Source organism: Anser cygnoides, chromosome 2 (genome assembly GCF_040182565.1).
Source record: "Anser cygnoides isolate HZ-2024a breed goose chromosome 2, Taihu_goose_T2T_genome, whole genome shotgun sequence".
Classification (NCBI taxonomy): Eukaryota; Metazoa; Chordata; class Aves; order Anseriformes; family Anatidae; genus Anser; species Anser cygnoides.
This window is the reverse complement of record NC_089874.1, coordinates 162,984,146-163,006,766: the sequence shown is the minus strand read 5'-3', so window position 1 is coordinate 163,006,766 and position 22,621 is coordinate 162,984,146. Positions and strand designations below refer to the sequence as shown.

At 70.4% G+C, this 22,621-nt stretch overlaps 2 protein-coding genes across 2 annotated transcripts; both read right to left on the bottom strand.

The window, feature by feature from the left end:
* Positions 1 to 130: 130 nt before the first annotated feature.
* TONSL (tonsoku like, DNA repair protein) lies at positions 131 to 12,871 on the bottom strand. The gene is given in 27 exon segments (XM_066991265.1): positions 131 to 462; positions 546 to 679; positions 1,034 to 1,107; positions 1,184 to 1,356; positions 1,453 to 1,624; positions 1,731 to 2,023; positions 2,643 to 2,721; positions 2,797 to 2,947; positions 3,760 to 3,864; positions 3,867 to 4,333; positions 4,336 to 4,478; positions 4,595 to 4,721; positions 4,806 to 4,969; positions 5,078 to 5,150; positions 5,369 to 5,458; positions 5,699 to 5,763; positions 5,914 to 6,093; positions 6,898 to 7,024; positions 7,149 to 7,301; positions 8,342 to 8,484; positions 8,562 to 8,676; positions 8,784 to 9,430; positions 9,914 to 10,001; positions 10,043 to 10,138; positions 10,224 to 10,366; positions 10,476 to 10,577; positions 12,809 to 12,871. Coding segments are annotated over 27 exon segments (4,323 nt in total). The 5' UTR covers positions 12,834 to 12,871; the 3' UTR covers positions 131 to 268.
* Positions 12,872 to 14,027: 1,156 nt separating this feature from the next.
* On the bottom strand, positions 14,028 to 21,889 carry ZFTRAF1 (zinc finger TRAF-type containing 1). Its single transcript, XM_066990856.1, has 4 exons — positions 21,670 to 21,889; positions 17,632 to 17,870; positions 16,155 to 16,366; positions 14,028 to 15,069 (listed from the first exon to the last, which is right to left on the bottom strand). The coding sequence occupies exons 2-4, from the start codon at positions 17,850 to 17,852 to the stop codon at positions 14,678 to 14,680; spliced, it is 825 nt and encodes a 274-aa protein (XP_066846957.1). The 5' UTR covers positions 17,853 to 17,870; positions 21,670 to 21,889; the 3' UTR covers positions 14,028 to 14,677.
* Between the last annotated feature and the right edge of the window lie 732 nt (positions 21,890 to 22,621).

Sequence of the window (22,621 nt, the reverse complement as noted above, 5' to 3'; positions counted from 1 at the left end):
GGCCCCAAGCCGGGCGCGCGTCCTCGTGGCGCTGTCCCTTGGTGCCACCTCCTGGTGGTGGCACGGGGGGGGGGGGACGGGTACATAAAAGGGACAGAGGGACTTGGTCCTCGTCCCACGGCCGCCAGCACGCGGCTGGGTGCGGAGGCCACGTCCCCACACACACGGTGGCACCCCCAAGTCCCGACGTCCCCGTATGGCGACGTCCCCGTATGGCGACGTCCCCGTATCGCGACGTCCCGGCTGCGAGGGCGGTGGCGCCGGGCGCTCAGAGGCTGGTGCAGAAGAGCTTGCGGTGGCGCGCGACGGCGCAGAGGCCGGTGCCGGGGGGCCCGCGCCAGGCCTGCCCCGCGTCCCGCTGGTCGCGCCGGCTCACGCCGCGGCCGCAGAGCCGCAGGTCCCGCACGCCGGCGGCCGCCCTGGCCCAGGTGGTGCCGTCCAGGGGCCCCTCCACGGAGCAGCCTTGGGGACGGGGACAACGTCACCGCGGGGGCCTCGCGGGGGTTGGGGGGCGTCCCCTCCACCCCCCCAGTCCCCGTGCCTACCTGCCAGGCTGAGGTACCGCAGCCCCTGGCTCCGCTCGCCCAGCGCCGACAGCAGCGTCCGCAGGCCCACGGCGCTGATGCCGGGGTTGGCCGAGAGGTCCAGCGAGACCAGGGAGGGGCAGGCGGGGAGGCGCCTGCGGGCGGGGGGTGAGGTAATGGGGGTGGGGGGCAGGAATGGCCCCGGCGGCAGCGGGGCACCGCTGGGTGCGTGCGGTGGGACGGGGAGGGTGACGGTGCCACGGGGGGCACTGAGGGTGTTGGGTGACGGTGCCATGGGGGTCGGGAAGAGCATTGGGTGACGGTGCCAAGGGGGGGGCACCAAGGGCACTGGGTGACAATGCCTGGGGGGACACCGAGGGGAAAGGGTGACGGTGCCGAGGGCATTGGGTGACAATTCCAAGGGGGACACCGAGGATGCTGGGTGACGGTGCCATGGGGGACACCCAGCCCAGCCCAGCCCCCCCCATTGTCCCCCCCCAGCCCCTCACCTGGCCACCTCGGCGACGGCCGCGTCGTCCAAGCCGTTCCCGGGCAGCGCGAGGTGCGCGAGCGCGCAGCCACCCTGCGGAAGCCCCACGGCCGTCGGCTCCGTGTCCCCGGCGTCCCCGCGGGGCCGGCGGCGGGGAGCAGCCACTTACCCGCTCCAGGAAGCTGCCGACGGCGGCGGCGAGGGGCCGGGGGTCCGGCCCCCCCACGGAGCCGATGTCCAGGTGCCCGAGCGTGCCGGCGGGGAGGCTGCGCAGGAGCGGCTCCAGCCCCGCTGCGCCCAACGCGTTGCAGGACAGCGCCAGCGCCCGCAGCTGCGACGCTCCTGGAGAGGGGGGGACGGACACCGGCGTCACGGCAGCCCCTGGTCCCCCCCCCCATACACAGGGCGAGGGGGTGAGGGTCCTGGGGGGTCGCTCACCTGCCAGGGCGTCGCTCAGCCCGAGGCGGCAGTGCCGGGAGAAGCCGTCGGCGAAGCCGCAGGCGCGCAGGCGCAGGGCGGTGAGCGCGGGGCAGGCGCGCAGCAGCAGCGCCAGCGGCCGGCAGCCGGCGTCGCCCAGCGGGTTCAGGCTCAGGTCCAGCTCCTCCAGGCTCTGCCGGCGGCAGGGACCGGGGCTGAGCACCCCGACGCAGCACCGGGGGTGCCGGGACGCCCCCCCCCCCCCCCCCCCCCAACCAAGCCCCCACCCCGGCCCTAACCTGGAAAGCGACGCCGGGCTCGGCGAGGTGCTGCAGCCCCCGGGCGCCGAGCCGGTTGCCGGAGAGGTCGAGGAGGACGAGGCCGGGCAGGGTGCTGAGCGCGGCGCTGAGCTCGGCGCCGTGCCCGTCGGCCAGCCCGCAGCCCCCCAGGCGCAGCTGCCGCAGGGGCGCCTGCAGCTTCAGCGCCCGCAGCAGCGGCGGGAGCTGGGGGGGGCGCGGGGCCAGGCCCCCGGCGCTGAACGCGGGGCTCTGCTCCTGCAGCTCCGTCGCCTTCAGCAGCAGCGGCTGCGGCTCTGCGGGGACCGAGGGGATGCGGGGACCGGGATGGGGACGCGGGGACAGGGATGGGGACGCGGGGACCAGGACGGGGACATGGGGACCGGGGGGGGGTCATGGCACGGGGTGTGGGGGCTGCGTTCCGGCCCCACGCTACCTGGGAGTTGGTCCCCGAGGGGCTGGTGCATGGGACAGGGAGGTGACATGGGGGGGACAGGGGGGTGACGGGTGCTGATGTAGGGTGGGGAGGAGATGGAGGTGACAAGAAGGTGACATGGGTGCTGGTGTAAGCTGGGAAGGAGATGGGGAGGTGATGGAGGTGACAGGGGTGGTGGACGTGGGACAGGGCGATGACGGGGAGGTGACAAAGGTGGTGGCACATGGGGTAGGGAGGGGACGGAGAGGGGACGGGGGGGTCCTGGCACACAGGACATGGGGGTGACACGGGGCAGGGGGACAGGGAGCTGATGGGGGCATGGCATGGGGGATAGGGGGGTCGGGGGTCCCGCCACAGGCAGGAGGTGACAAGGGGGGGTCGGGGGTCCTGGCACAGGCAGGAGGTGACACAGTGGGGACTGGGGGGCCTGGCACGGGCAGGGAGGTGACACGGGGGGGGCCGGGGGCCGTGCTCCTCACCCAGGGCCAGGCTCCGGCACGCCTTGCGGTAGCGCTCGGCCAGGGGCGGCAGGTCCCAGCACTGCACCTCGGCCAGCACCTGCGGGCGGCCGTGCCGGTGACACCTCCGTCCCCACGGGGAAGGGGCCGGGGCCAGGGACGGGGCCGCGCTCACCTCCTCGTTGCTCTGCAGGACGTCCCCCACCAGGTCCTGGGGGGCCAGCAGGGCCCCCTCCTTGGTCAGGGTGAGGCGCGGCAGCAGCCCGCACGCCTGGTAGTAGCGCTCGGCCGCCTGCGCCGCCAGCCAGCCCACGGCGCGGCCGTCGCTGCCGCGGCACCGGGCGGGCGTCACCGGGACGGGCAGGGGGACGGGGGGCGCATGGCATGGGGGGGCGCATGGGATGGGGATCTTGGGGGGGCAGGGAAAGGGGTGGGGGGGACCACGGGGATGGAGGTCTTAAGGGGATGGGGATGGGGGGGTCTCATGGGGATGGGAGACCCATGGGGACGGGGATGGGGGTCCCATGGGGACAGTGACAGGGGTCTCAGTGGGATGAGGATCTCTTGGGGACAGGGGTCCCGTGGGGACAGGGATGGAGATGGGGGTCCCGTGGAGATGGGGACAGGGGGGCATGGGGATGGGGGGGGCACAGGGATGGGGGTCTCAAGGGAATGAGGATCTCGGGGGAACAGGGAGAGGGGTGGGGGGACCACAGGGATGGGGGTCGGGGTCTTAAGGGGATGGGGATGGGGGACCCATGGGGACAGGGATGGGGGTCCCATGGGGACAGTGACAGGGGTCTCAGTGGGATGAGGATCTCTTGGGGATGGGGGTCCCATGGGGACAGAGGACCCTTGGGGACAGGGGATTCAGAGGAATGGCAATGGGGGTCTCAGGGGCACGGGGGGCCCCATGGGACAGGGACAGGGGTCTCCTGGGGGCGGAGGGCCCACAGAGACAGGGACAGAGACAGGGGTCCCATGGGGACAGGGGTCCCATGGGGATGGAGATGGGGGTCCTGAGGGCATGGGGGTCCCGGCGAGATGGGGGTCCCGGGGGGATGGAGATGGGGGTCCTGGGGGATGGGGGTCCCAGGGGGATGGGGGTCCCCAGGGGGACGGGGTCCCAGGTGCTTACCTCTGGGGCACGGGGATGAGGAAGACGTTGTCCTGCACCCGGACCCGCACTCGGATGGGGGGCGGCAGGGCAGGGCCGGGGGGGCGGCTGGGAGAGGGGAGCAGCGGCTCAGGACCCCCGGGGGACCCCTCCACCCCCATCCCCATCCCCAGCCCCTCACCTGCGCCTCCTCTCCTCCAGCCTCCGCCGAGCCTTCAGCCGCCCGCGCGGGGCTGCCGGGGCTCTCGGGGCGCTCGCGGCCGCGTCCCGGTGCCGCTCTCCCCACGGGGCGGTTCTGGCGGCGCCGCGCGGCACCGGGCTCCCCGGCTCCGTCCCCCGGCTCCCGGCGCGAGCGCTTCCGCGCCCCTCGCGCCGCCGCCGCCGCCAGGTCGTCCTCCAGCCAGTCCTCCACGTACTCCTCGGCCGGGATCAGCGCCGGCCGCGGGGACGCCGTGGGGACGGGGACCGGGACGGGGACCGGGAGGGACCTGGCGCTGCCCAGGCCGCGGATGGCGGCTTCGTACTCAGCCTGGCCCCCGGCGGGGGCGGCCGGGTCCGGCGCCGCTGCCTCCGCTCCCCGCGGCCGCTTCCCGCGCCGGCCGCAGCGGGGACATGGCCGGGGGGGGACGTGTCGGGGTCCCCCGGCTCCGCCTGCGCCCCCGCCGCGTCCTCGCCGCCCGCGATGAGCGGCTCCGAGAGCTCGGCGTCGAAGAGCTGCGAGTCCCGGGGGGCGGCGGGCGCTGTGGGGCGCACAGAGACCCTCAGCTTGGGGGGGGGGGGCGCGGCCCCCGGACCCCCAAAACCCCATCATCGCCCTCCCCCCCCCCAAAACCCCCTCAGCAGCCCCCGGGCTCACCGCCGCCCGCCGCCGCCGTCTCCTTGAGCAGGCGCTCCGTGGCCCGGCACCGCTGCCACGTCTCCTGGTCCAGCTCCTTGCCGTAGAGCCCGATCCACTCCTCCAGCGTCCCCAGCGGCGTCAGGCCCTGCGGGGAGGCCGGGGGGGGTTTCACCGTGCCCCCCCCAGCCCCCGTGCCCCCCCCCCGGCGTGTCCCCATCCCCGCGCTCACCTTGGCGTTCCGGGCGGCCAGCGAGGCCCCGCGCTGCACCAGCAGCTCGGCCACCTCGAAGTGGCCGCAGCCCAGCGCGTCGTGCAGGGGGGTGATGCCCTCGCAGCCCGGCCCCCCCGCGTCGTCCACGGCCGCCCCCCGGTCCAGCAGCAGCCGCACGATCTCTGGGGGGTGTCACAAGGTGGGGGGGAGGAAAAGGGGGCGGATGTCGGGCAGGATCCGGCCCCTTTCCCCCCCCCACCCCCCCCAGGGCAGGGGGTCCCAGCGCTCACCCAGGTGCCCGTGGTTGCAGGCTTCGTGCAGCGGGGTCCAGCCGCAGTAGTCGCGGGGGTTCAGGGGGTGCCCCTGCGTGTGGGGGGGGGGACACAAGGGGACGGTCACCGCGTGCCACCAGCCATGGGGATGTCACGCCCCCCCCCAGCAGCATCCCTTCGCTCCGGCCGGCACGGCACGGCTCCGCCGGGCACCGCGGCGCCCCAGGAGCGAGCCCACACCCCCACCGGTGTCCCCAGTGCCGGGGGGGTCCCGTTGTGTGTGTCCCGCCCCCCCCCCAACCCTTTTACCTGCTTAAGGTAGAGCTGCACCCGCCGCAGGTCGCCCTCGATGCAGGCGCGGTGCAGCGGGGTCTCACCCCGGTCGTTGCGGCGGTTCCACTGCGGGCACAGGGAGGGGTGGTGGGGATACGGCCCCCGAGGGGCTTGGGGGGCTGGGTGGGGGGCCCTGACCTGCTCCTGGGGGTCCTGACCCACACCTGGGGGGCTGTGACCCACACCTGGGGGTCCTGACCTGCACCTGGGGGGCCTGACCCTGCACCTGGGGGGCTCTGACCCACACCTGGGGGTCCTGACCTGCCCCTGGGGGGCGCGGAGCAGTGCCAGGGCCCCGTCTCTCACCTTGCAGATGCGCCGGCGGCCGGGGACGCTCTTGGTGTAGCCGTCGAGCTCGTCGTCCTCCCCCTCTGCGGCACGGCTGTGAGCGGGGGCGCAGCCGGGCACGGGGGTCCCGCTGCCCTCCGCGTCCCGGGGGTCCCATCCCCCCCTCACCCACATTTTGGGGTCCCGTCCCCCCCTCCTCTCGGCACCCCAGGGAACCCCCGCGCGCCCCTCACCGCTCTCCGACAGCTCCAGGTCGCTCTCCTCCTCGGGGGCCTCGCTGCCCTCCTGCTCTTCCTCCTCCTCCTCCTCCTCTTCCTCTCCCCCGGCAGGCCCCGCAGCCTCGCCATGGTGTCGGCGGCCTCGGCGCTGCCGGCCCGCTGCTGCAGCGCGTGGAGGTGCCGCAGGACCTGACGCTGCGGGGCGGGAGGGACGGAGCCAGGTCGGCACCGTGGCACCACGGCATTGCGGCACCGGGTCGGCACCATGGCACCAGGTCAGCACTGCGGCACCAGGTCGGCACCCTGGGACTGCGTTGGTACCATGGCACTGCAGCACCGGGTCAGCACCACAGCACCGGGTTGGCACCGTGGCACCACGGCATGTGGCACCGGGTCAGCACCACGGCACCATGGCATTGCAGCACTGGGTTGGCGCTGCGGCACCGGGTCAGCACCACAGCACCGTGGCACTGATCAGCACCATAGCACTGTGGCACCGGGTCGTTACTATGGCACCACGGCACTGTGGCACCAGGTCGGCACCACGGCACCGGCTCAGCACTGTGGCACCGGGTCAGCACCATGGCACCACAGCACTGTGGCACCGGGTCAGCACTGGGTCGGCACCACACCACGGCACTGCGGCACTGGGCTGGGTCACCGTGGCACCATGGCACCGTGGCACCGGCACCGGTCGGCACTATGGCACCACGGCACTGTGGCACCAGGTCAGGGTTGGCACCGTGGTGGCACCCAGGTGGCACCGTGGCACCTGGTTGGCACCATAGCACTGGGTCAGCACCATGGCACCGCGGCACCACGGCACTGGGTCGGCACCAGGTCAGGCACCATGGCACCGTGGCACCGCGTTGGCACTGTGGCACCACGGCACCGCAGCACCGGGTCGGCACCATGGCACCACGGCACCAGGTCGGCAGCGTGGCACCGCGTCAGCACCACGGCACCGGGTCGGCACCGCGCTCGCCGCCGTGCCCTCACCTGCAGCCGCAGCTCGCCCGCCGCCTCCGCCCCGCTCCAGCGCCGTCCCGAGGCAGGCCTCCAGCTCGGCGCGGGGCTCGCCCGCCTCCTCCTTGGCCAGCGCAATGCTCAGCCACGTCCTCCCCTCCTGCGCGCGGCCACCCGTCAGGCTCCGGGGCGAGCCGGGGGGGTCCCGGCCCCGTGCCCTTTTGTTTTATTATGGGAGGGGTCCCCTCCCCCAAATTGTGCCCGTTGGGGGGGTCCCCGCTCACCTCCAGCGCGTCGCCGCGGTGCAGCGCCAGCTCCTGCCGGTAGTGGTGCTCGGCGCGTGCGGGCTCCTGCAGGTCGCCGAAGGTGGTGGCCAGCGAGACGTGGATGGCGGCCAGCTCGGGCGCGGGGCGGCCCAGCGCCTCGGCGTAGCTCAGCTGGGGGGGCAAGGGGGTCAAGGGGGACAAAGCCCCCCCCCCCCGGGTACCTCCAGTGCTCCCAGCGCCTCCCAGTAGCTCCAGTGCTTCCATTATCCCCAGCGCTCCCAGTATTCCCAGCCTCCCAGCGCCCCCTGATGTCCCTAGCGCCTCTCAGTACTTCCAGTGCTCCCAGGGCCTCCCACTGCCCCCCGGATCTCCAGCGCCCCCCAGTAGCTCCAGTGTTTCCTTTATCCCAGCACTCCCTTTATCCCCAGTGCTCCCAGTATTCCCAGTGCTCCCAGTGCCTTCCAGCGCCCCCTGGTGTCCCTAGCGTCTCCCAGTACCTCCAGTGCTCCCACTCGTTATCTCCCAACATCTCCCGTTATCCCCAACATCACCACTCCCGTTATCCTCAGTGCCCCCAGTATCCCCAGTGCCCCCCAGTATCCTCAGCAACCCCAGTGCCTCTCGTTATCCCCAGTATTGCCCCAGTGCTCCCACTACCTCCAGTGCCCCCAGCATCTCCATTATCCCCAGTGCCCCCAGTACCCCCCAGCGCTCCCGTTATTCCCAGCACCCCCCGGTATTCCCAGTGCTCCTGATGTCCCCAGTGCCTTCCACTACCCCCAGCACTCCCATTATCCCCAACACCTCCAGCACCTCCAGTGCCCCCCAGTATCCCCAGTGCTCCCATTATCCTCAGTGCCCCAGTATTCCCAGTGCTTCCCCCGGTATTACCCAGTGCTGTCCCACCCCCAGTATCCCCAATGCCCCCAGTCCCCAGCACCCCCCAGTATCCAGTGCTCCTGCTATCCCCCAGTACTCCCATTATCCCAACACCTCCAGCCCCCCCATGCCCCCCAGTGTCCTCTGCACCCCCAGTATCCCCAATGCCCCCAGTAACCCAGCACCCCCAGTATTCCCAGTGCTCCTGCTATCCCCAGTGCCTTCCAGTACCCCCATTACCCCCACCATCCCCAACACCTCCAGCCCCCTCCATGCCCCCCAGCCCCCTCAGTCCCCCCCCCGTGCCCCCAGCGCCCCCAGTACCCCCCCACCTGCCGCTGGTAGTGCTCCAGCGCCCTCCTGAAGTCCCCGTGCCTGGAGAAGACGTCCCCCAGCCGCTCGCACAGCGCCATCGCCGCCGCCGGCTCGCCCGCCGCCTCCTCCAGCGCCTCCTGCAGCCGCGTCACCTTGGTGGCTGCGGGACCGGGGTGGGGGGGTCACCACCTTGTGCGTGCGCCCCCCCCCGTTCCCCCCCCCCCCCCCCAAGCTCACCGTAGCGCAGGTTGCAGCGCACGAGGTGCCGCTGGTGGGGCTGCCGCGAGCCCAGCGCGTACGCCGTCCGCAGCGAGCGCTTGGCGGCCGCGAAGTCTCCGAGGCTCAGCTGGACCTGGGGGTGGGGGGACGACACGGGGACCCCCCCAACCTCATCAAGACGCCGGGACGGACCCCGGGGGGGGCTAAAAAACAAGGTGGGGGGGGGTTCCCGAGGCCGACCTGCGCCGTGCTGCTGCAGCACTCGCTCTCCAGCGCCTTGTCCTGCATGCGGCGGGCGCAGTCGCGGGCGCGCTGGAGGCAGCGCAGGGCCTGGGGGTGCTGGCCCTGCCGCAGGTGGATGGCGCCCAGGTTGAAGTAGGCGCGCTGCAGGTCCTCGTCCAGGCGCGCCCGCTCCGCCACGAAGACGCTGCGCTGCAGGTAGCGCCCGCGGCGCCCCGCGTCCCGCAGGCTGTCGTACACCAGCCCCAGGTTGAGGTAGAGCCGCGTGCGCATCGCCGCCAGCTCCCGGCGCGGCACCGCCCCCCTGCGGGACACGGCCTTGGCACCGCCGCACCGCGAAGGATTTGGGGTCCCCCCCACCGCCACCGCCAGGACCCCCCAGCCGGTGCCCAGATGGGTTCGGGGAGCCCCCAGGAGGAGCCCCCAGAGCCAACACCAGGGCTCCAGCGTGGCACCACTCCTGCCGGGTGCAGGACATGGGCATGGTCCCATGGCACAGTGGAGGATTGGGGTCCCCCCACCATCCCCAGGACTCCCCCCCACCACCACCGGGACCCCCCCAGCCGGTGCCCAGATGGGTTCGGGGAACCCCAGGAGGAGCCCCCAGTCTCTGGTGCCAACACCACGGCTCTGGCACAGCACCAATCCTGCCAGGCACACAGACATGGTCTCAGGGCACCACAAAGGATTGGGGTCCCCCACCACCACCAGGACCAAATGGGTTTGGGGACCCCCAGGAGGAGCCAGCAGGACCCCCAACCAGTGCCCACCCCACCCCAGATGGGTTTGGGGAGGCCCCAAGAGGACCCCCCAGCCCCAGAGCCAACACCAGGGGGCTGGTCCAACCACGGCCCGCCCCACCGACCCTGCCCAGATGGGCGCAGGACCCCACCCCCGGCCATGGTCCGGCGTCACGGCACGGCGGTCCCGGCACCATGGCGTGGCAGAGGATTGGGGTCCCCCCACCACCCCCCCCCCCCCCCACCAGGACCCCCCAGCCATGCCCAGATGGGTTCAGCGACCCCCAGCAGGACCCCCCCGCACCCACCCTGCCCCAGATGTATTCAGGAACCCCCACGAGGACCTCCCCCCCCTCCCCAAGCCCCTCTTTGCCCCCAGCAGCCTCTCACCCTCCAGTTTCTCCTCCACGATGGCCAAACTGGTGCGGAAGGCGCCCTCGGCCTCACGCAGCGCCGCCGTCACCTCCTCCCCCTCCTCCTCCTCCCCCCACCGCCGCCGCCGCCGCCGCGGCTCTCGGCCACGAACATGTGCGTGCGCCCGATGGTGGCCCAGGCGCGCTGCTGCTCCGCCGCGTCCCCCAGGGCGCGCGCCAGCTCCAGGTGCCGCCGCTGGTGCTGCGGGGACGGGGTCAGCCTAGACCCTTCAGGACGACCCCCCCCCCATAAAAAAAAAAGCCCCCCCAGGGGTCGGGGCACCGACCTCCAGCGCCGCCTGGTAGCTGCCCAGCTCGGCCAGGCGCTCGCCGATCTTGCGGTGCGCCACGGCGCAGCCCAGCCCGTCGCCCGCCGCCTCCAGCAGCCGCAGCTCGCGCCGGTGCTCCTCCAGCGCCTCCGCGTAGCGCCCTGCCGCCACCGCACGGGGGGGTCACCGACGCCCCCCCCCCCCCGCCCCCCAATCCGGGGACCGGGACCCCCCTCGGTCCCCCGGGACCCCCCCACCCCCCGGCCCCACCATGGCTGGCCAGGAGCTCTCCCAGCTGGTTGCACAGCGCCGCCTCCTCCACGCCGCCGCCGCCGCCGCCGCGCTGCAGCTTCTCCTTCGCCTTCTGCAGCTCTGGGGAATGGGGGGGGGGGGCTGGCACCAGTGCCACCAGTGCTCCCAGTCCAGCAGACGCCAGTGCTCCCGGTCCAGCACTCGCAGGGAGCCCCAAGCCAGCGCTCCCAGTGCACCCGGTGCTCCCAGCGCTCCCGGTATCCCCGGTGCCCCCCAGTTCCTCCAGTGCCCCAAGCTCCCTCGTTACCCCCCAGCATCCCCCAGTGCTCCCAGTATACCCCAGCATCCCCCAGTATCCCCAGCACTCCCAGCGAGCCCCAAGTCAGTGCTACCAGTGCAGCCGGTGCTCACAGTGCTCCATCGCTCCCAGTATCCCCGGTGCCCCCCGGTTCCTTTAGTATCCTCTGTACCTCCCAGCACCCCCCAGTGCTCCAGTATATCCCCAGCACTCCCCAGTATCACACTCCAGTGAGCCCCAAGCCAGCACTCCCAGTGCACCAGTGCTCCCAGTGCTCCCAGTATCCCCGGTGGCCCCCAGTTCCTCCAGTGCCCCCAAGCACCCTCGTTACCCCCTAGCACCCCCCAGTGCTCCCAGTATATCCCCAGCACTCCCCAGTATCCCCAGTGCTCACACTGAGCCCCAAGTCCATGCTCCCAGTATACCAGCGCTCCCAGTGCTCCCGTCGCTCCCAGTATCCCCGGTGCCCCCCAGTTCCTCCAGTATCCTCTCTACCTTCCAGTACTCCCAGTGCTCCCAGTACATCCCCAGCACTCCCCAGTATCCTCAGCACTCCCAGTGAGCCCCAAGCCAGCGCTGCCAGTGCACCCGGTGCTCCCAGTGCTCCTGTCACTCCCAGTATCCCCCGGTGCCCCCCAGTTCCTCCAGTGCCCCCAAGCACCCTCGTTACCCCCCAGCACCCCCAGTGCTCCCAGTAGCCCCAGTACCCCGCTACCCCCCAGTATTCCCAGTGCTCCCACTATCCCCAGCACTCCCAGTACCCCCAGTACCTCTGCCCCCCAGTATCCCCAGTTTCTCCAGCACCCCTCAGCACTCCCAGTATCCCCAGTGCCCCCCAGTTCCTCTAGTATTCTCTGTACCTCCCAGTACTCCCAGTGACCCCACTGCTTCCATTGCCCCCCAGTATCGCCAGTGCCCCCAGCAGCCCCCGTGTCCCCCATCATCCTCAGTATCCCCCAGTATTCCCAGTCTCCCCAGCGCCCCCAGTACCCCCAACACCCCCAGCACCCCCATTGCTCCCCAGTATTCCCAGTGCTCCCAGTACCCCCAGTACTCCCCATGCTCTCAGCACCCCCAGTGCCAATCCCCCATGCCCCCAGCGACCCCAGTATCCCCAGCACCCCCCAGCACCCCCCATTACCCCATCATCCCCCAGTGCTCCCAGCACCCCCAGTGCCCCCAGCACCCCCCGGCCCCAGTAACCCCAGCAACCCCCAGTGCTCCCACTACCACCCAATGCTCCCAGTACCCCCCCATTACCCCCCATCCCCCCCAGTACCCCCATTACCCCCCAGTACCCCCCACCCCCATTACCCCCAGTACCTCCCAGTACCCCCCAATAACCCCCCATCACCCCATCCCCCCCATTGCCTCCCAGTGCCCCCAGCAGCCCCCGTGTCCCCCATCATCCTCAGTATCCCCCAGTATTCCCAGTCTCCCCAGTGCCCCCAGTACCCCCAACACCCCCAGCACCCCCATTGCTCCCCAGTATTCCCAGTGCTCCCAGTACCCCCAGTACTCCCCATGCTCCCAGCACCCCCAGTGCCAATCCCCCATGCCCCCAGCGACCCCAGTATCCCCAGCACCCCCCCATTACCCCATCATCCCCCAGTGCTCCCAGCACCCCCAGCACCCCCCGGCCCCAGTAACCCCAGCAACCCCCAGTGCTCCCACTACCACCCAATGCTCCCAGTACCCCCCATCCCCCCCAGTACCCCCATTACCCCCCAGTGTCCCCAGTACCTCCCCACCCCCATTACCCCCAGTACCTCCCAATAACCCCCATCACCCCATCCCCCCCCATTGCCTCCCAGTGCCCCCAGCACCCCCATTACCCCCAGTACCTCCCAGTACCCCCCAGTACCCCACACCCCCCATTACCCCCCATCACCCCCCAGTGCCCCCAGTACCCCCCCAGTGCTCCCAGTACCCCCCATTACCCCAGCACCCCCCAGTGCTCCCAGCACCCTCCAGTGCTCCCAGTACCCCCCATTACCCCCCAGTGCCCCCAGTACCCCAGCACCCCCCAGCACCCCCCAGTCCCCCCGCTCACGCCGCAGCGCGCGCTCCCCGCTCATTCCCCGCCGCTCCCGCGCCCGCCGCGCGCTGTGCCCGCCCCCCGCGCCGCCGCCAGCCAATCAGCGCGGGGAGCCGCGCACCGGCCGCTCCCATTGGCCGCCGCGCACGGCCCCGCCTCCGCCCCGCCCCCGGACTACAACTCCCGGCGTGCCCCGCGGCCCGCCCCGGGGGCTGCCGGGAGGGGAGGCCCCGCCCCCCGCGGTGCCTCCTGGGAACGGGGCCCGGTAGGACCAGTGGCACCAGTGCCGCCAGTTACAGGGAAAACAGTGACACCAGTGCCACCAGTTACAGGGCACCAGTGATACCAGAGCTCCCAGTGACACCAGTGCCACCAGTTACAGGGTCACCAGTGACACCAGTTACAGGGCCACCAGTCACAGTGCTCCCAGTGCCACCAGCGCCCTCCCCAGTCACTGTCCCAGTGCTCCCAGTGGCACCGGGCACCATCCCAGTACTCCCAGTGACTGTCCCAAGCACCCCAGTACCACCAGTGCCTGACCCCAGTGCTCCCAGTGCCCACCAGTCACCACCCCCAGTACTCCCAGTGCCACCAATGCCTCTCCCAGTGCCCCCAATCACCATCCCCAGCACTCCCAGTACCATAGGCCGTAGCTCCCAGCTGCTCCCAGTGCCTCCCCAGTCACTGTCCCAGCGCTCCCAGTGCCCTCCAGTCATCATCCCAGTACTCCCAGGGACTGTCCCAAGCACTCCCAGCACCACCAGTGCCTGTCCCCAGCACTCCCAGTACCACAGGCCATAGCTCCCAGCTGCTCCCAGTATCCCCAGCGCTCTCCACCAGTCCCCACCTAACCAGTGCCTCCCAGTCTCCCCAGTATCCCCCTACCTTGCGGCCCCCCAAGCTCGTCCCACACCCCCTGTGCCAGATGATGTCACCTGGGGGGCTCTGACGTCATGAGGGGGGCTCTGACGGCACAGGGGGGAGATCGGTGGCAAAATGGAGGAAGACCAGTGACAAACTGGGAGGGGAACTGGTGACAAACTGGGGACGTCGAGGAGAGGCCAGACGCAGCGCTGGGGGCGACGCAACCCTGTGGCTCCTCCCCCACCCTCCCGCACCCCCAAATTTCAGGGGGTTTGGGGACCCCCGAGCCCCCCCACCCCAGAAATATTTTGGGGGACCCCCCGACTTTTGGGGGCCCCCCCGAGGCCGCGGGGCACGCTGGGAGCCCGACTCCTTGGAAAATCCCCCCGTGGTTTATTCTCCTAGTAAAACAGACAGAGGACCCGCTGTACAGAGCGCCGCGCCGCACCCCCCGCAGCGCCGCCGCCGGCACCGCGGCGAGGAGGAGGAGGAGGAGGAGGAGGAGGAGGAGGAAGGCTGTGGCTGCTGCGGCATGCAGGCGCGGGCACGAGGGGCACCGCGGCGAGGCGGCGCCGGGCGCGCGAGGCACGGGGACGCCACGACGGCAGCGCGGTGACGCCGCGATCACCCACGACGGCGTCGCGGCGGTGTCACGCTGCCACAATGACGCCGTGATCGCCCATGATGACGCCGCGATGACATCACGATGGCGCCATGATGGCGTCAAGAGGACGCTGCGATCATCCATGGTGACGCCATGATGGCACCGTGATGACCCCACAATGCCGCGTCGACGCCATGGCCATCCACGATGACGCCAGGGTGACGCCATGATGGCGCCGTGATCATCCATGATGGCGCCATGACGCCGCGATGACCCGCGTTGACGCCACGATCATCCACGATGACGCCGCGATCATCCAAGATGACGCCATGATGGCGCCGCGCTGACACCACGATGACGCCACGATGGCATCGCGACGCCGCCGCGACGGCGCCACGTAGGCGCTGCGGCCTCGCCTACTTCTGGATCTGGAATATAAAAAGGCGCAGGTTGATGTTCTTGGCCGCCAGCAGCTTGTTGCACTCCACCGAGTCCACGATGGGGAGCGGCATGTACTCCGTCTCATTGTTCTCATTGGTAAAGACAAAGTGGTAGATGACCGGGTTGATCTTGACGTCGTCGTAGGGCCCCTCGAGCAGCAGGAAGGAGCACTCCAGCGGCGAGTTGACCTTGCTCTTCAGGATGAGCTGGAAGGAGAGGGTGCGCTTGCAGGAGAGGTTGGGGTTGCGCTCCGAGTCGTTGACGCGCGCCTTCAGCACCCACGTCTGGTTGAGCACCGTCAGGCGCGGCGTCTCGTAGTACAGCCGCGTGATGAAGTCGTCCGTGCGGTACGGGCGGAACTGCACCTCTGCGGGACAAGGGGGGAGAGCACGGGGTCAGCGCCGGCACCGGGCTCAGCACCAACGCGGGGCCGGCACCGGCATGGGCTCAGCGCCAGCACCGCGTCAGCGCCGGCACCGCACCGCAGGGACAGGGGCAGCCAGGAGCCGCAGCGGTCCTGGGGGGCACCCCGGAGCCGTGGTGGTCTTGGGGGGCACCCCGGAGCTGCGGCGGTCCCAAGGGATGAGGACGGGAGGAGGGATAAGGGGAGGGGGAGGCAGAAGGGCCGCGGGTGGCTCGGCTCGTGGCGGCCCCGCGAGCGCGGCGCCGGGGCCGGGCCGCGGAGGACACACAGACAGGATTCGGATCGGGTGCAATCGGCTTTATTGGGGTCGCGTACAGAGGCGTGAGCGGGGCAGCGAGGCACGGACAAGGAACACCGTGGGGGAAAAAAAAAAAAAAGGGGGGAGCGGAGCAGCAGCCCCCGCGTTGCAGTGCTCCGAGCTGGGCACCCAGGGCGCCCCCGAAGGCCGGGGTGAGCCCGAGCTTTTGGGGCATTCTCAGAGGAGTTGTAGGACAGGATCGGGGGTCAGCAGCCCCGGCACCGAGGCCGGAGCGCGCCCCGTGTCCTAGCGGCGTCCCCTCAGCACCGCAGCCCCCCCGGGGCGAGGGGAAAATCCTTCCCCCCCCCGGCCCCGCTCTCCTCTCGTCCCGTTTGCCTCCCTGGGCTGAGCACCCTCGGGTCCCCCGCAGCGCTCCGAGGCTCAGCACCACGCCCACGAGCCGGGAGGGCGCCGGGCTCACCGCACACCGCGGGGTTTTGGTGCCGGCTCTCGGCCCGGTGCCCCTGGCCCCGCACGGCAGCGGGTGGGACCCCACGTTTCCTGGGGCTGGGGGGGAGGAGGGGTTTGTAACCCCCGGGAGACGAGCGGGGAGCCGCGGGGAAGCATGGCGGGCTCTTCTTCGGAAGAGGAACGCCAAAAAAAATATAAAAAAATATCGGAAAACCCAACAAAAAGGCCCCGAGCGGCCCCGGCGCCCGCGGAGAGGCGGCGGCGGCCCCGGCGCGGCGCCACGGGCCCAAGCACCCCGCGGAGCGCCGCCGCGCGTTACCTGTGTAGCCGATCTTCTCGAAGCTGAGCAGGCTGAAGATGCTGTTGTAGAGCTGCATCTCCTTCTTGCGCGTTTGGTCCATCTCGTCCAGGATCTCCATCAGCTCGTTGCCCGTCTTGGTCGGGTGCGTGCACTCGGCCTCGTGCACCGTCAGCTCGTGGAAGGGGCCCTGCCACGGGCACCCGATGCGCTTGTACTTGCACTGCGTCACCCTGCGGGGCACGGGGCGGCCGTGAGGGACGGCTTTTTGGGGGAGACGAGGCCCCGAGGGTGTGCGAGCCCCCCAGGGAGCACCGAGACCCCGACGGCGCCGCTCCCGCTGGCCGTGGCGATGCCTCGGGCCAAATCCACGTGGCCGGAGCCGGCTGTGGAGCAAGCCTTGGTGGGGACAGTGATAGAGGCGGCCGACGTGTCCCCAAACCCGTGGAGTGGCACCGAAAGAGCCACCGGGGCGGGTTTGGTGCGTGCCGCCACCGGGGGCACGTGGCGAGGATGAGGAGGGGCTGCACCGCGGGACGAAGCGGCGCGAAGGCTTCGCCACACGCTGCTACTGCTGCTCCTCCTTCCCCCGGCACGCGCGGCGAGCACCAGGAGCCCTCCACCGCACGCGCTGTCCCCTACCTGTCCCCGTCCCCGTGCCGTACCCGTCCCGTCCCCATCCCGTCCCCGTGCCATGCCATGCATGTCCTGGTCCTGTCCCGGTGCCGTGCCCGTCCGCATCCCGCGCCATACCCGTCCCCTCCCTGTCCCCGTGCCGTGCCGTACCTGTCCTGGTCCCGTCCCCGTACTGTGCCATACCCATCCCCGTGCCGTACCCATGCCGTGCTGTACCCGTCCCGGTCCTGTCCCCGTGTCATGCCATACCTGTCCTGGTCCTGACCCTGTGCCATGCCATACCTGTCCCCATGCCATGCCATACCCGTCCCCGTCCCAGTCCTGTCCCCATCCCGGTGCCGTGCCATACACACCCTGGTCCCGTCCCCATGCCATGCCATCCCCATCCTCATGCCATGCCATCCCTATCCCTGTGCCGTCCCCGTCCCAGTCCCATCCCCGTGTCACGTCACACATATCCTGGCCCTGTCCCCGTGCCGTGCCATACCCATCCCATCCCCATCCCAGTGCCATGCCATACACATCCTGGTCCCGTTCCCAATGCCATGCCATCCCCGTGCCGTCCCCGTCCCAGTCCCGTCCCCGTGTCACGCCACACGTGTCCTGGCCCCGTCCCCATGCCGTGCCATACCTGTCCCGGCACCGTGCCGTACCCATCCCGTCCCTGTCCTGGTGCCGTGCCATACCCGTCCCATCCCCATGCCGTGCCATACACACCCTGGTCCTGTTCCCCATGCCATGCCATCCCCATCCCCGTGCCGTCCCCGTCCCAGTCCCGTCCCCGTGTCACGCCACATGTCCTGGCCCCGTCCCGGCGCCGTGCCGTCCCCATCCCGTCCCCGTCCCCGTGGCGGTGCCGTACCTGTCCTGGCACTCCTCCTTCTGGTGCCGCTCGAGCAGCGAGCGGGGGAACTGCTGGGCGCAGAAGGCGCACTCGGAGGGCAGCTCGCTCACCGCCTTCTCCACGGCCAGGTTGCGGCAGCAGAGGCTCTTGCTGATCTCGCAGCGGCAGTTGGGGCAGGTGGCCTGCTCCTCCTTCAGCCGCGCGTCCGCCAGCAGGTGGATGAAGCAGCCGGCGCACATCAGGTGCCCGTTGGTGCACTGCGGGGGCAAAGCAGCGCCGCGCTGGGTGCGGGGGCACCGGGGGGGGTCCGAGGGACGGTACGGGGGGAGATTTGGGGGGAACGGGGGGGTTTGGGGGGAAATGGGGGATTTGGGGGAAAATGGGGCAATTTGGGGGGACTGTGGGGTTTGGGGAGAAATGGGGGGATTTGGGGGAAAACGGGGGGATTCGGGGGTGATTTGGGAAGGTCCAGGGGGATTTTGGGGAAAATGGGGCAATTTGGGGGGAAATGGGGGGGTTCGGGGTGATTTGGGGGGCCCCGGGGGATTTTGGGGAAAATGGGGCAATTTGGGGGGAAATGGGGGTCGGGGTGATTTGGGGGAAATGGGGGATTTGGGGGAAATGGGGCAATTTGGGGGGAAATGGGGGGGGTTGGGGGAAAAACAGGGGGTTCAGGGTGATTTGGGGGAAAATGAGGCAATTTGGGGGGAAATGGGGAGGGTTCGGGGTGATTTGGGGGAAAATGGGGGGTTTGGGGGAAAATGGGGGGGTTGGAGCAGGAAAATGGGGCGGTTTGGGGGTGATTTGGGGGAAAATGGAGGGGTTGGGGGGGAAATGGGGCAATTTGGGGGGAAATGGGGGATCAGGGGGAAAAAGGGTGGTTGGAGCAGGAAAACGGGGTGATTTGGGGGAAAATGGGGGGGGTTGGGGGGAAATGGGGCAATTTGGGGGGAAAACGGGGGGTTCAGGGGTGATTTGGGGGAAAATGGGGGGAAACAGGGGGGTCACGGGGAAAAGTGGGGGTTGGGGGCCGGAAAATGCCATGGGTTGGGCATCATAAACGGGGGGCACTGCGCGGTGGCACCGGGGAAAGCCCCGGCCGCGCGTCACCGCCACCGCGCTGCGTGGGGACCCCACGAGAGACCGGCGAACGGCCTCGTCCCGCGCCAGGAGCCCTAAACCACCTGGTTTCGCCCCCAAAACCCGCACCTCCAGGAGCGGCCAGGGCGCGCCGCGGGCACCCAGCGCCCACAGCCCCGTCCCGCCGACCCCAAAACCGCGGCGTGCCCGGCACCGCGGGGTCACGCCGGTGGGGGACGGCGGCACCGCGCCACTGCTGCCACTGCGCCACAACCGGCTGCTCCGGCTGCCCCGGCGCTGCGGCGTCCCGGCGCTAATTACCGGCGCTAATTACGCGAAGGGTAACTAACGAGCGTCCTCGGCAGGGCGCCCACCTGCCCCCCCAAGCACTGGGAGACGCCAATTTTTGGCTTTCTGACCCCAAAACAGGGCTGAGCGTGGCTGGGGAGAACCCCCCTGACCCCCCTGGGGGTTTTTGGGGGTAAAACCTGGTGGTTTTGTCCCAGCCGTGGGATGCCCCAAATTCCCCCCGGGGGGTGGGCACCAAGACCCTTTTTTAGGGGGGAGGGGGGTCTGAGACCCTTTTTTGGGGAGGTCCGGTGGGCTTTTTTTGGAGGGGGCGATCCCGAGGCCCTTTTTTGGGGGAGGGGGTCTGGGGCCTTTTTTTGGGGGGAGTCTGGGATACTTTTTTTTGGGGGGGGAGTGGGGGATACGTGGGGGGTCTGGGACCCTTTAGGGGATGGGGGGGGGGGATCCGGGATCGTTATTTTGAAATGCGGGGGGGGTCCAGGCCCCTTCTGGGGCGGGGAGAGGACTCCAGGACCCTTTTTTTGGATGGGGGGGGGGGGTCTGGGACTTTGGGGAGGGGATGTGGGACGCTTCTTTTGGGGCGGGGCTGTTTTTTTTTTGGGGGGGGGGGGGGAGGTCTGTGCTCTTTTTTTGGGGGGGGAGGCAACTTTGGACCCTTTTTTTGAGGGGGGATGGGGGAAGAGCAGGACCTTTGGGGGTGGAGGGGACACGACTCTGGGACCGTCTTTTTTGGGGGGGGGGGGGTCAGGGACCCTTATTTTGGAAGGGGGGGTGTCTGGGGCCCTTTGGGTGGGGGGGACGGGACTCTGGGACCCTTTTTTTTTTTGGGGGGGGGGACACTCTCGGACACTTGGGGGGGGAGGGTAGCGGGGACCCTTTTTTAGGGGGGGGTTGGGGACCCATATTTTGGAAGGGGGGTGTCTCTAGCCCCCTTGGGGGGGTACTCCAGGACCTCTTTTTTGGGGGGTGGGCACATTTTTTTGGGGGGGTATCTGGGACTCTTTTTTCGGGAGGGTCAGGGACCTTTCTTTTGGAAGGGGTGGTACTTGGGGGCCTCTTTTTTCGGGGGGGGCACATTTGGGGGGAGAGGGTCTGGGACCCTTCTTTTGGGGGGGGGCAGCTCTGGGCCTTTGGGGGGGGGGGGGTACCGGGTCCCCTTCTGGGGGGGTACTCTGGGACCTCTGTTTTTGGGAGGGACACACACATTTTTGGGGGGGGGAGGGGGTGTATGTGGGACCCCTTTTTGGGATGGAGATGCCCAGACTCCTTTGGGGGGGGGGGGGGGTGCCTGGGCCCTCTTTTTTTTGGGGGTGGGGGGCACATTTGGGGATATGTGCAACCCCTTTTCGGGGTGGGGGTGCCCAGGCCCTTATTTTGGGGGGGGAGTGCCCTGACTCCTTGGGGGGGGGGGGGGTCTGGTACCTCTTTTTGGGGGAGGCTGGGGGGCACATTTGGGGGGGGGATGGTACGTGGGACCCCTATTTCGGGCTGGGGGTGCCAGAACCTTTTTGGGGGGGGGGGTGCCTGGACTCCTTGGGGTCAGGGGGGCACTCCAGTACCTCTTTTTTTGGGGGGGGGAGGGGGCACATATGGGGGATATGTAGGACCCCTTTTTTGGGGGTGGGGGTGCCCAGGCCCCTATTTTTTTTGGGGGGGGGGGAATCCTGGCTCCTTGAGGGGGGGTCTCTGGAACCTCTTTTTTGGGGGGCAGGGGGCACATTTAGGGGATATATAGGAGGTCTGGTTTTGGGGTGGTGAGGGGAAAGGGCCCCTATTTTTGGGGGGGGTATCTGGGCCATATTTTTCGGGGCGGGGGGCACACGGGACCCTTTTTTTGGGGTGGGGGTGCACGGGCCCCTATTTTTTTTGGGGGGGTGCCTGGACCCCTTGAAGGAGGGGTTCTCTAGGACCTCTTTTTTTGGGGTGGGGGTGTCCAGAGCCTGTTTGGGGGGGGGGGGGTGTCCCTGCTTCCTGGGAGAGGTACTCTGGGGCCCCTTTTTTTTTGGGGGGGGGGGGGGGGGGTCTGGGACCTCTTTTTTTGGGGCTGGGGGACACTTTGGGGGGGGGGGCGGAGGGCATGTGGCCCCCCTATTTCGGGCTGGGGGAGCCCAGACTTTTTTGGGAGGGGGTGGGGGTGCCCAGGCCCCTATTTTGGGGGGGGATCCTGGCTCTTTGGGGTTGGGGGGACGTACTTTGGGCCCTCTTTTTTTTGGGAGGGGGCACACTTGGTGGATATACGGGACCCCTTTTTTTTTTGGGGGTGGGGGTGCGCAGGCCCCTATTTTTTTTTTTTTGGGGGGGGGGGGAGGTGCCTGGATCCCTTGGGACTGGGGGTGCCTGGGCCTTATTGGGGGGGGGATCCCCGTCCCTATAGGGGGGCTCCCAGTCCCTATGTGGGGGGGTCCCGTCTCTGGGGGGGGTCCCCGTCTCTAGGGGGGGGGGTCCCCGTCTCTGGGGGGGGTCCCCGTCTCTGGGGGGGGTCCCCGTCTCTGGGGGGGGGGTCCCCGTCTCTGGGGGGGTCCCCGTCTCTGGGGGGGGGGGGGTCCCCGTCTCTAGGGGGGGTCCCCGTCTCTAGGGGGGGGGTCCCGGTCTCTAGGGGGGTCCCGTCCCCATGGGGGGGTCCCCGTGCCCGTTGGGGGGTGCCCCCGCGGCCCTCCCCCCCGCTACCTGGTACACCGAGGCCTTGGGCAGGTCGAGGCAGACGGTGCAGCACAGCACCGAGTGCAGCCGCTCCTCCAGCTTCACGCTGCCCGCCGCCGCCCCCTCCGCCGCGCTTCCTCCGCCTCCTCCTCCTCCTCCTCCGCCGCCGCCGCCGCCGGCCCCCGCCGCCCTCAGCCGCTTCTTGGGGGGCGCGTCCGCGTCGGCGGCGGCCTCGCCGTGAGGCCTGGGCCCCCCCGCCGCCCCCCCGCCTCCTCCGCCTCCTCCTCCTCCTTCCTCAGCGCCTCCCCCCCTCCTCCTCCTCCTCCTCCTCCTCCTCCAGCCTCGCCCGGGCCCCCGAGCCCGGTCCCGGAGCCGCGGGGAGCGGGGGGGGCGGCGGAGGCGGCCGGGCCCCCCCGGCCTCGCGCTCCTCCGCCGCCGCCGCCGCCGACATGGCCGCCGCCCCTCAGCCCGCCGCCATCGCGGCGAGGCCACGCCCACCGGGCGGGCGGGGTTGGGGAGGGGAGGGGGGAGTTGGGGCCAATGGGAAAGGGGGGAGGCGGGGCGAGGAGGGGGTCGGGGCCAATGGGAAAGGGGGGAGGCGGGGCGAGGAGGGGGTCGGGGCCAATGGGGGAGGGGAGGCGGGGCGAGGAGGGGTCGGGGCCAATGGGGGGAGGGGGGAGGCGGGGCGAGGAGGGGTCGGGGCCAATGGGAGGAGGGGGAGGCGGGGCGAGGAGGGGTCGGGGCCAATGGGAGGAGGGGGAGGCGGGGCGAGGAGGGGTCGGGGCCAATGGGGGGGGGGCGCGCGCGGGGCACGCCCAGAGGGGGAGGGGGAGGGGGAGGGGTTGTGGCGTCACGGGGGGTGGGGAATTGGGGCGGGGCCTAAAGGGGGCGGGGCCTAAAGGGGGCGGGGCCTAAGGGGGGCCGACGGGGGCCGGGGCGGCCCAGTAAGCACCGGGACGGGCCGGTGCGCACCAGTAGG